The sequence below is a fragment of the Manis javanica genome, chromosome 7 (assembly GCF_040802235.1).
Source record: "Manis javanica isolate MJ-LG chromosome 7, MJ_LKY, whole genome shotgun sequence".
Taxonomy (NCBI): domain Eukaryota; kingdom Metazoa; phylum Chordata; class Mammalia; order Pholidota; family Manidae; genus Manis; species Manis javanica.
In genome coordinates this window covers 42,420,161-42,433,760 of record NC_133162.1, presented here as the reverse complement: position 1 = coordinate 42,433,760, position 13,600 = coordinate 42,420,161, and the positions used below count along the sequence as shown (strand labels likewise).

Here is a 13,600-nt window from a genome sequence, read left to right as displayed (position 1 = left end):
ATAGGTTTCATATCTAAACTCAACTGGACCACTGCAAGAGCCTCAAATCAGATCTTCTTATGTCACTGGCTACCTCCTTGCTGTTTCATAGGCCTCAAAGTTCCTGTGTGATATGGCATTGCTGATCTTTCTCACTTTATCTCCTATCATTCCTATGCCTTTTACACTCTAACTTTCTTAATGTTCCAAAACACAGTGAGCTCATTCCAACTCAGGGCCTTTACATTTACTGTTTCTGTTAACCTGGAATGTTCTTCCCATGACTCACAATAAATATCACTGAGGTCTCTGATCAAATGTCACTTCCTCAGAGTTAATTTCCCTCACTACTCTATCATAAATAGTCCTGTGAATAATCACTATTACCTCTTTACTCCTGTTCCTTTGCTTTGTTTTCTTCAACTTTATTACACATTGTTTGTGGTTAACTTGTTTATTATCTTTCTGTCTTAGTAAAATACATCTTTTTTTACTCCAGAAAAGCACCTAGAATACAAAATAATCTGTATGCCGGTATGGCCTATTTTTCCTGTACTACTCTGTAAGCTATTCAAGGGCAAAATTTGCATTGTCTCATCAGTGTATGCTCATAGCACCTCCACAGCATGGCCCATAGTGGCATTTGCCATTACAGCCTAAGGACCAGGTCCCACTCCTCCTTAGCATGTGACACAGCCAACAATTCCTTTCTTCTGGACAGAAGACAATGACACCACACTTCCCAGGTTTCCCTTCTATCTCTGTGGTCTCTTTTAGCATTCTTCAGAAGAACCACCTTAAATCTGACACTCCTATGCCAGATTTATATGTCGTAGCTTATCTCTGTTCACAATATTCTTTTCCTCTTTTCAATGACTATGATCCTCAAATCTCAATTTCCAGCTTATATGTCTCACATCCAAAGGCCAACCAGATATCTCCACTGAAACTTAATATATCCATAATTGTATACATCTTTTCCTTCAAATATATTACAGCTTCTCTCAAGTGTATCATTATCAACCCATAATTCCTGGGTATCATTCTTGATTCTCCTCTCCCCATATCCAACAGGCAGGTACCAAGTCTTACTGATTTTTCTTTCCTCATTGGTTCTCCAATATATCCACTTATCTCTATCCTCCAAAACTCCTTACCGTGGTTCATGATAAGACCATTGTTTATATTACTTCCAGTCTCACTTGTTCATTCTTCCCTCACCAGATGAATCCTGCCATATCAAATGAGCTTCTTTTAATTCAGTTAATACCTGCTTCAGGTCCCTTTACCTGCTATAATCCTTTTACTTCCTCTAGGAAGCTTTCCTGATGCCTCAAGCCTGATTTAGATGTCCCTTCTACTATGCTTCCATAGCATTAAATCCTATCATAATTGTTTATTTACTTACTTATCTCCCCCAGTAGTCTGTAAAGTCCATGAGAGCACGGACTCTATTTCACTCACCACTATCCCCCCAGCACCTAGCAGACCTAGAACATAATTCAATAAGCATTTGTTTAAAAGAATGGATCAATAATTAAGTGAATGATACAGAAAGTCAGGAGAAAGGAAACCAGCTCTCCTAGGATAATGATAATTTGCCATTAAATGCATTAAAGATACATAAGAACAAATGCTGGTAAGAAAAGACCACCTTTTCCTAAAAGAATGGCAAGCTGTTCAGTTGTTTAGGAACTCATAAACAATAATTAGGAAAAAATGACCACCTTTTAGAGGGGAAACTAGATCTGAGGGACTGGTGAAGCAGGCTTAGTTTTCACTGTATATCCTTTTGTACCTTTTCATTTTTCTACCATGTGTTAGGAACCCGTTTTTAAATTTTTATTGAACTGACCTGGTGAACAAGCTTCAATGCACTAATGCTTTGCATTCTGACTTCTATTGTAAAAAAACAACTCAACTTGCATTACGTATGTGAAATTCTCAAAAGGCAAGGTCCAGACACTGAAACTATTTGAGTTTGTTGATCTCTGCTGACATGGATGCCCCTGTCCCTTTCACCTACAGATTATTATATTCCATATGAAAAGCTTCAAGAAAGACTTTAAATCATTTTCCTTTTCTTGCTAATGCACATGCTGCACTTCAGCTTAAAAGCACACTAGACTGCATTCAATTATGTACACTAGGGTATGAAAGAAAAACAATACTCCATCCCATCTCTTCTGTTGTTCCTTTAATTAATACAATGGGTTTTGACCCAAGCAACCATTACTTCTCAGAGACTCCTCTCAAGGCTACTAGGACTCTTCCCACCTTGGGGAACCGTGTAACACACCTTCCAAAACTGCTGCATGGAAAGGACATTCCTCTGGAATCCAACTAAATGTGTGTCAATAAAATGACTGTGTGCCCTCATTTTTGCTGAGTGCACACAGCATTTCCCCAAATTACAACGTTCAGTTTCTCCTGCCTCTTGACCTGCACTATATTTTTAACCTAGTAAGAGAAGGGTGTTATGTATGGACAGACCCTGATTCTCCTTATAAAACTGTGGGAAGTGGCTGGGGCCTCCTCCCTCTCTAAGACAATGGTGCCATTGAGACTGCATGAAATTTGGGGAAAGTTCTCTACACCATGCTGATCAACCTCCCTGCTGGGGCCTTAGCAAGGTACAGCCTTCAAATACACAGACACACAAAGGGAGACACATAACGCCAGACCTGTGGTTTTCAAAGACCCTGTCCCCAGGGATATGGGAGAGAACATGGCAAGACCCACTAGTAGAGACCTGAATTAGATGTATTTGAAAAGTAGGGGCCCTGTGGTAATCTCTCACTCAAATAATCTATAGAGCTTGCTCTCTTCTAATAGCCCCACATTACCTTGCCCCTGCCTTAGCACCAGCCCTACTGCTCATCTCTCTTTCCATACTTCCTTTCCCAACACACCACTCCATACCATGCACTTTAGCAACTGAGGCTGCTACCTGAGAAGCAGGCACTGTCCTGGCTTCATGGAGACCTTGCTGCATTTCTGCGGCTGGAGTCTTTGAGAGACCAAGGCCAGAGGCTGAGGGCAACCTCCTCACCACGCTATCTGCAGAGTCTGAGGAGGAAAACATAAATACAAGTTGATGCCATCTCTTCTTCTGGAACCTAAACTCAGCCTGGCAGCACAAAACTCGGGAGTTCTTGCTTAATTAATTAACAAATATGCATCCCTGAATCCAATGGAGACGTGCTCCTGGAACGAAGAAACAGGAGTTTCAGAACATGGATAGTTTCCTATAGGCCAAGAGGATCTCAGAACACAGGCCTTGAAGAATCTTACAGAGAAAGGGGTCTATGGACAGATAGCTGAATGTTCCCATCTTGCCTCACTCCATTTTTATAAACACCACTTTGCTTCTGTCAGACTTGTGCCCAATACTTATATACAGAGGAAATTGTTCAACATAGTGATTCTCTAGAGCATCAGTGATGAAAAGGGAACTACTATCTTCAGTCCAGTTAGGAACTGAAATGATCATAGAAATCTTACCAAACCTCCTCATTTTATGTATCAGGAAAATTGGTTCCAGGGTCTAAAAGATAGTAAGTAGTTTAACCAGTATTAAAATTCAAGTCTCTTGAGTTTACTTCCAAATACTATGAGCAGGAGCTCTTCAGCAACATTTTGTATGTGTAATGCTCTTTTATTTTTCCCATTAGCTTCTCTCAATCACTAAATGCTTAAATTCTAAACAATCACTAAATGCTTATCTCTTCCATAAAATCTTGCTAAACTATTAAGAGAAGAGCTGCTCCAAACTGGATATGTGATTCCCAAGGTGCTCGCCCCAATACAACTAATTAAGCATTCCATTCTGAAAATGCACATGCCCTTGACCTACATTTGACATATATGTGCATCACCAATTCATGTCTTGATTTGATATTTTGATTCTAATAAATGTATCTGGCTAAAGCATGATACTCCGGATGCCAAGATAGAAGACCAGTTATTTTTAGTATTTCCTGGTGCTTAAATGCGGTCATTCCAATACCACCTCAGATTCATCTTGGAGCTTTTAAAAATACAGCTTCCTGTACCTCTCCACAGACCTAATGAATCAGAGTCTTTGTGGTTGGAGCTGAGAATATTTATTTTGAAAAGGCTTCCCCTAAAAGTGTGGGAGAATATTGTCAAACATTGTTGGAGTAAATGTTTGTGAAATGTTATAGTCTTTCTAAAAAGCAGTGTAGAAATATCCATTAATATGGAAATATATTTGCCCTCTTGAATGTTGAAACCACTGTGTTGTTTATCTGAAACCATCATAAGATTGTATAGGTACATGGGTAGGTAGGTAGAAGGAAGGGAGGGAGGGAAGGAGAGAGGGAGGGAAGAAATATATTCACCCTCTTAACCATCAATTTTACTCCTGGGAATAAGAAGCAAAATTACCAGTTTACTGTGGTATTGTTCATAGCAGCCAAGAGCTAGAAATAAGTAATACCCATCTACAGCAGAATGGCTAAATACATTATGGTATCCTCAATATCAAATATTTCCCAGTGACTAAAAAGAATGAATTGAGTTAAACTAGATTACTTGGAGGGACTTTCATGAAACACTGTTGAATTAAAATAAAAAAATCTGTAATATTACCCCCCTCAAAAAAAGCCCTATATAGAATTATATGAACTGAAAAATACAGAAATATGCACATTAGATTATTTACTTGGAAAGGTAAAAGATAGGAACTGATGTGGGGAGAGAGATAAATAAGAAAACTGTCTATAATAAAAATAGCATGTGTGCTATAATCCCATTTATGTAAAATTATTTCTGTTTTTTTATAAGTCACTCCTCAGGTGACTATGATGGGCAGCCAGGTTTAAGAATTATAACTGTTTGGTACTCCTCTAATCAAGTCAAGTGTGATCCCTAGATGAGGTGAGAATTACAACCTCCTGAAGGGAGTAGATTCTGATTCCTTTAAAGACATTAAAGTAGTAGAGGTGGCCATCTATAAGGAGTACTGCTGAGGGGATTTCTGGATTTGATAGAAGATCGGGTTAAGATGATGTCTACTTATTAATCAGTAGTAGCAAGAAGAAAGACTACCATACATTATGTATTTCCTGGTAACATGTAAGAATTACAAAGTACTGCCTATGAAATATTCTTCTTTTAAAAAATTGAGCCTGCAATTAAAGATGGCGGCATGAGACATGAGACAGAGAACTCCTCCCAAAACCACATATAATATGAAAATATAGTTAATACAACTAATCCCATAAGAGCAACAGGAAATAAGGCTGCACCAGACTGCATACACCTGAAGAACAGAGCAGACGTCACAAAACAGAATAATATACCAAAGCCCTGATCTGGTGGGACCCAAGCCCTTCCCCCACCCCAGCTCACTGGCAGGAGGAAGAGAAACAGAGTGGAGAGGGGGTGGAAGCCTAGGACTGCTGAACAACTGGCCCTGGAGATCTGCTTTGGGAGGAAAAACCTACACTGCATGATGCTCTGGACATTAGTAGGGTTGGAAAGCTAAGACAGATGGAATACTTGGAGAGACCAAGATTCCAGCCATTTGTGGAGGACAGGGATCCATATCCAGCTGCTCTGGGACAAAGGAATGGAGGGCAGTCTGAGAGGCTTCCTAGTAGCAAGAGGGCTGCTGAAGGGGCGGGGACTGCACAGAGCTTGCTGCTTTGGAGAAGGGATAGGTGACAAGGTTGTCTGGACACGTTCTGCCCGGCAGGTTGGGAACTTTCAGGAGCTTCAGGCGCTCCATCCCTGTGGCTGGCTACTTGGCCCCGAGGCCCCCCACTATAATATGCAGCCTGCTACGCCTTCCTCCTCGCCTGCCGGAACTGGCTTGCAAACCGGCAGTCGCTGCCCTTGGGTCAGACCAGACACAGGGAGGCCCCACCTTTGGCAGCTACAAAAACAAAGCACAGAGGCTTACACCTGTGTGCTCAGCCCACTGGTTCTGACAGTGGAGACAGGCACTGCAGCCAGGAAGCAGAAAACGGCTACTTCCGCCCCCTCCCCCTGCAACACCCAACATCACTCCATGGGTTGAGCAGCTCCAGAGACTAAAGCTTCTGGGCACTAGAGGGCACCACACACAATTATGAAATGGCAAAGGAACCTGGTTCAACCCAAAATCTCACAAACACCAAAAAAAAAGGCCCAAGTGAAACAAACTCACCAATCTTCCTGAAATAGAGTTAAAAATTAAAATCATAAACATGCTCATGGACATACAGAAAAATATTCAAGAATTAAGGGATGAATTTAGGATGGGGAGTCAATCATTAAGAAATTCTATATCTGAAAAGAAACACAATGGAGGAATTTAAAAGCAGATTAAATGTAGTAGAAGAGACGAAGCTGAGGAACAGAAAGAAAAAGGATCTCCAGGAATGAAAGAATATTGAGAGAACTGTGTAGCCAATCCAAATGGAACAAAACTCACATTATAGGGGTACCAAAAGAAGAAGAGACAGAAAAAGAGATAGATAGTGTCTTTGAGGAGGTAACTGCTGAAAACTTCCCCAATCTGGGGAAGGAGATAGCTCTTAGGCCATGGAGGTGCACAGGTCTCCCAACACAAGGGACCCAAGGAGGACAACACCAAGACATATAATAATTAAAATGAAAAATATCAAGGATAGGAACAGAGTATTAAAAGCAGCCAAAGAGAGAAAAAAGATCACATGCAAAGGAAAATCCATCAGGCTATCATCAGACCTCTCAACAGAAACCTTACATGCCAGAAGGGAGTGGCATGATATATTTAATGCAATGAAACAGAAGGGCTTTAAACCAAGAATACTCTACTTGGGAAGATTATAATTTAGATTTGAAGGAGGGATTAAACAATTTTCAGATAAGCAAAAGCTGAGAGAATTTACCTCCCAAAAACCACCTCTACAGTGTATTTTGAAGGGACTGATATAGATAGAATTATTCCTAAGGCTAAATAGCTGTCACTAGGGGAAATAAAGCCACAGTAAAGTAAGTAGAACAATTAATTACTAAGTAGATGCAAAATCAAATCAACTACCACCAAAGTCAATCAAGGGATAGTAAAAGAGTACAGAATATGATACCTAATATATAAAGAATGGAGGAGGAAGAAAAAGGAGGGAAAAAAAGAACCTTTAGGTTTTGTTTTTAATAGCATACTAAGTGAGTTAAATTAGACTGTTAGATAGTACGGGAATTACCCTTGAATCTTTGGTAATCACAAATCTAAAGCCTGCAATGATAATAAGTACATACCTATCAATAATCATCCTAAATGTAAATGGTCTGAATGCACCAATTAAAAGACATAGAGTCATAGAATGGAAAACCAAACCAAACCCATGGTGTATGTGGGGTCACAGGGAAGACAGTACAGCTCAGAGAAGACAAATAGGGGCTTTGTGGCATCTTACTACACTGATGGACGGTGACTGCCATGGGGTATGGAGGGAGGGGACTTGATAATAAGGGTGAATGTAATATCCACATTGCTTTTCTTGTGAAACCTTCATAAGAGTATATATATCAATGATACCTTAATTAAAAAAAACAAAACAAGACCCATCTATATGCTGCCTACAAGAAACTCACTTCAAACCCAAAGACAAACACACTCAAAGTAAAGGGGTGGAAAAAGATATTTCATGCAACTAATGGGGAGAAAAAAGCAGGAGTTGCAGTACTTGTATAAGACAAAATAGTCTTCAAAACAAAGAAAGTAACAAGAGACAAAGAAGGACATTACATAATGATAAAAGGGTCAGTCCAACAGAGGACATAACTGTTATAAATATCTATGCACCCAACATAGGATCACCTACATATGTGAAACAAATACTAACAGAATTAAAGGGGAAATAGGATGCAGTACACTCATTTTGGAGACTTCAACACTCCATTGGCTCCAAAGGACAGATCACCAGACAATAAGTAAGGAGACAGAGGCACTAAACAATGTATTACAACAGATGGACCTAACAGACATCTACAGAACACTCCATCTAAAAGCAACAGGACACACAGGCTTCTCAAGTGCACATGGAACATTTTCAAGAATACATCATATACTAGGCCACAAAAAGAGTCTCAGTAAATTAAAAAACATTGAAATTCTACCAACCTGCTTCTCAGACCACAAAAGAATGAAACTAGAAATAAATTACACACAGAAAATGAAAAAGTCCACAAACACATGGAGGCTTAATAACATCTCCTAAATAATCAATGGATCAATGACCAAATAACAGAGATCAAGCAATATATGGAGACAAATGAGAACAATAATTGAACACCACAAAATCTGTGAGATGCAGCAAAGTCTGTGCTAAGAGGGAAGTATATTGCAATACAGGCTTATCAGAGGAAAGAACAATCCCATATGAACAGTCTAAACTCATAATTAATGAAACTAGAAAAAGAAGAACAAATGAGGCCCTAAGTCAAAGAAGGAGGGGCATAAGAAAGATTAAAGTAGAAATAATAAAATTGAGAAGAATAAAACAATAGAAAAAATCAATGAAACCAAGAGCTGTTTCTTTGAGAAAATAAACAAAATAGATAAACCCCTAGCCAGACTTATTAAGAGAAAAAGAGAATCTACACACAACAGAATCAGAAATGAGAAAGGAAAAGTCACAACAGACACCACAGAAATACAAAGAATTATTAGAGAATACTATGAAAACCTATACACTAACAAACAAGATAACCTACAAGAAATACACAACTTTCTAGGAAAATACAACCTTACAAGACTAACCAAGGAATAAACAGAAAATCTAAACAGACCAATTACCAGCAATGAAATTGAATTGGTAATAAAAAACTACCCAAGAACAAAACTCCCAGGCCAGAGGTATTCACCGCTGAATTTTATCAGACATTCAGAGAAAAGATGATACCCACTCTCCTTAAAGTTTTCCAAAAAGTAGAAGAGGAGGAAATACTTCTAAACTCATTCTATGAAGCCAGCATCACACAAATACCAAAACCAGGCAAAGACCCCACCAAAAAAAAAAAAAAGAAAAGTACAGACCAATATCCCTGAGGAACACAGATGCAAAAATACTCAACAAAATATTAGCAAACCGAATTCAAAAATACATCAAGAGGACCATATACCATGACCAAGTGGGATTCATCTCAGGGATACAAGGATGGCATAACATTCGAGAATCCATCAACATCATCCACCACATCAACAAAAAGAAGAACAAAAACCACATGATCATCTCCATTAATGCTGAAAAAGCAATTGACAAAATTCGACATCCATTCATGATAAAAACTCTCAACAAAATGGGTATAGAGGGCAACTACCTCAACATAATAAAGGCCATATATGACAAACACACAGCCAACATCATACTTAAGAGCAAGAAGCTGTAAGTATTTCCTCTAAGATAGGAAACAAGACAGGGATGCCCATTCGCCCCACTTTGATTCAACATAGTACTGGAGTTCCTTACCTAACTTCCTAGCAATGGAAATTAGACAAAACAAATAAATAAAAGGCATCCAGATTGGTAAGGAAGAAGTCAAACTGTCACTGTTTACAGATGACATGATATTGTACATAAAAAACCCTAAAGACTCCACTCCAAAAACTATTAGACCTAATCCCCGAGTTCAGCAAAGCTGCATGCAGTACACAAAATTAATACGCAGAAATCTGTTGCATTCCTATACACTAACGATGAACTAGCAGAAAGAGAAATCAGGAAAACAATTCCATTCACAATTGTATCAAAATGAGTAAAATACCTAGGAATAAACCTAACCAAGGAAGTGAAAGACCTATACCCTGACAACTGCAAGACACTGTTAAGAAAAATTAAAGAGGACACTAATAAATGGAAATTCATCCCATGCTCTTGGCTAGGAAGAATTGATATTGTCAAAATGGCCATCCTGCCTAAAGCAATCTATAGATTTAATGCAATCCCTATCAAAATACCAATAGCATTCTCAAACTGGAACAAATAGTTCTAAAATTCATATGGAACCAAAAAAGACCCCGAATAGCCAAAACAAGCTGAGAAGGAAGAATAAAGCAGGGGATATTTCGCTTCCCAACTTCAAGCTCTACTACAAAGCCACAGTAATCAAGACAATTTGGTACTGGCACAAGAACAGACCCACAGACCAATGGAACAGAATAGAGAGCCCAGATATTAACACAAACATATATGGTCAATTTATATAGGATAAAGGAGCCATGGACATAGAATGGGGAAATGGCAGCCTCTTCAACAGCTGGTGTTGGCAAAACTGGACAGCTACATGTAAGAGAATGAAACTGGATCATTGTCTAATCCCATACACAAAAGTAAACTCAAAATGGATCAAAGACCTGAATGTAAGTCATGAAACCATAAAACTGTCAGAAAAAAAACAGGCAAAAATCTCCTGGACATAAACATGAGCTACTTTTTCATAAACATATCTCCCTGGGCAAGGGAAACAAAAGCAAAAATGAACAAGTGGTACTTATCACGCTGAAAAGCTTCTGTACAGCAAAGGACACCATGAATAGAACAAAAAGGCATCTTACAGTATGGGAGAATATATTCAAAAATGACATATCCAATAAAGGGTTGACATCCAAATATATATAAAGAGCTCACACACCTCAACAAACAAAAAGCAAGTAATCCAATTAAAAAATGGGCAGAGGAGCTGAACAGACACTTCTTCAAAGAAGAAATTCAGATGGCCAACAGGTACATGAAAAGCTGCTCCACATCACTAATCATCAGAGAAATGCAAATTAAAACCACAATGAGATATCACCTCACACCAGTTAGGATGGCCAACATCCAAAAGACAAAGAACAAATGTTGCCAAGGAGGTGGAGAAAGGGGAACCCTTCTGAACTGCTGGTGGGAATGTAAATTAGTTCAACCATTGTGGAAAGCAGTATGGAGGTTTTTCAAAAAACTCAAAATAGAAATACCATTTGACCCAGGAATTCCACTCCTAGACATTTACCCTAAGGATGCAACAGCCCAGTTGGAAAAGATATATGCACCCCTATGTTTATCACAGCACTATTCACAATAGCCAAGAAGTGGAAGCAACCTAAGTGTCCATAAGTAGATGAATGGATAAAGAAGATGTGGTACATACACACAATGGAGTATTATTCAGCCATAAGAAGGAAACAAATCCTACCATTTGCAACAACATGGATGGAGCTAGAGGGTATTATGCTCAGTGAAATAAGCCAAGCAGAGAAAGACAAGTACCAAATGATTTCACTCATCTGTGGAGTATAAGAACAAAGAAAAAACTGAAGGAACAAAACAGTAGCAGACTCACAAAACCCAAGAATGGACTAACAGTTACCAAAGGAAAGAGACTGGGGAGGATGGGTGGGAAGGGAGGGCTAAGGGCGATAAAGGGGCATTATGATTAGCACACATAATGTAGAGGGAGGCACAGGGAAGGCAGTATAACACAGAGAAGACAAGTAATGACTCTATAGCATCTTACTACACTGATGGACAGTGACTATAATGGGGTATGTCGTGGGGAGTTGATAATGGGGGGAGTCTAGTAGCCATAATGTTGCTCATGTAATTGTACATTAATGATATTGAAAAAAAAAAAGAATCAATGAAAGCAGGAGCTGGTTCTTTGAGAAAATAAACAAAATAGATAAACCCCTAGCCAGACTTAAAAAGAAAAAAAGAATCTACACACATAAACAGAATCAGAAATGAGAAAGGAAAAAATCACTACAGACACCACAGAAACACAGAGAATTATGAGAGAATACTTTGAAAAATTATATGCTAACAAACTGCATAACCTAGAGGAAATGGACAACTTTCTAGGAAAATAGAACCTTCCAAGGCTGACCTAGGACAAAACAAAAAATCTGAATAGACCAATTACCAGAAATGAAATTGAATGGGTAATCAAAAAAGTATCTAAAGACAAAATTTCTGATCCAGGTCATTTCACTGCTAAATTTTTTTTAAAAATTTTATTAATGTATGATTGATATACACTCTTATGAAGGTTTCCCATGAAAAAACAATGTGATTACCACATTTACCCATATTATCAAGTTCCCACCCATACCCCAATGCAGTCACTGTCCATCAGTGCAGAAAGATTTCACTGCTAAATTTTATCAAACATTTAGTGAAGACCTAATACCATCCTCCTCAAAGTTTTCCAAAATGTAGAAGAAGAAGGAATACTTCCAAACCCATTCTATGAGGCCAGCATCACTCTAATAACAAAAGCAGGGAAAGACACCACAAAAAAAAATTACAGACCAATATCCCTGATGAACATAGATGCAAAAATACTCAACAAAATAACAGCAACCCGAATTAAAAAATACATCAAAAAGATCATCCAACATGATCAAGTAGGATTTATTCCAGGGATGCAAGGATGTTACAATATTAGGAAATCCATCATCATCATCCCCCACATCAACCAAAAGGACAAAAACCACATGATCATCTCCATTGATGCGGAGAAAGCATTCAACAAAATTCAAAATCCATTCATGATAAGAACTCTCAATAAAATGGGTATAGAGGGCAAGTACCTCAACATAATAAAGGCCATACTTTATTATGGCCAACATCATACTTAAGAGCGAGAAGCTGAAAGCCTTTGCTTTAAGATCAGGGACAAGACAAGGGTGCCCAATCTCTCCAGTTTTTTTTCAAAATAGTTCTGGAGGTCCTTGCCACAGCAATCAGACAAAACAAAGAAATAAAAGGCATCCAGATTGGTAAAGCAGAAGTTAAACTGTCACTGTTTGCAGATGACATGATATTGTACATAAAAAACCCTAAAGAATCCACTCCAAAACTACTAGATCTAATATCTAAATTCAGCCAAGTTGCAGGATACAAAATTAATACACAGAAATCTGTTGCATTCCTATACACTAATGATGAACTAGCAGAAAGAGAAATCAGGAAAACAGTTCCATTCACAATTGCATCAAAAAGAATAAAATACCTAGGAATAAACCTAACCAAGGAAGTGAAAAACCTATACTCTGAAAACTATTAGATACTCATGAGAGAAATTAAAGATACCAATAAATGGAAACACAACCCATGCTCATGGATAGGAAGAATTAATATTGTCAAACTGGCCATCCTGCCTAAAGCAATTTACAGATTCAATGCAATTCCTATTAAAGTACCAACAGTATTCTTCAATGAACTAGAGCAAATCATTCTAAAGTTCATATGGTACCACAGAAGACCCTGAATAGCCAAAGCAATCCTGAGAAGGAAGAATAAAGCTGGAGGGATTACGCTCCCCAACTTCAAGCTCTTCTACAAAGCCACAGTAATCAAGACAGTTTGATACTGGCACAAGAACAGACCCATAGACCAATGGAACAGACTAGAGAGCCCAGATATAAACCCAACCATATATGGTCAATTAATATACAATAAAAGAACCATGGACATACAGTGGGGAAATGACAGCCTCTTCAACAACTGGTGTTGGCAAAACTGGACAGCTATATGCAAGAGAATGAAACTGGATTATAGTCTAACCCCATACACAAAAGTAAATTCAAAATGGATCAAAGACCTGAATATAAATCATGAAACCATAAACTCTTAGAAGACAAGCA

The 13,600-nt window shown here is 38.4% G+C and overlaps 1 protein-coding gene across 47 annotated transcripts in view; it reads right to left on the bottom strand.

Moving 5' to 3' along the window:
• Positions 1–13,600, bottom strand: part of USP54 (ubiquitin specific peptidase 54) — a 141,281-nt gene that overhangs the window by 3,841 nt on the left and 123,840 nt on the right. For 45 of the 47 annotated variants that reach the window (XM_073240822.1, XM_073240845.1, XM_073240834.1 and 42 more), the window contains one exon: positions 2,930–3,048. The exons of the other annotated variants lie outside the window; for them this stretch is intronic. In XM_073240822.1, coding sequence (XP_073096923.1) covers positions 2,930–3,048 — 119 coding nt within the window. The remainder of the gene's footprint in view (positions 1–2,929; positions 3,049–13,600) is intronic. 47 annotated transcript variants of the gene reach the window in all.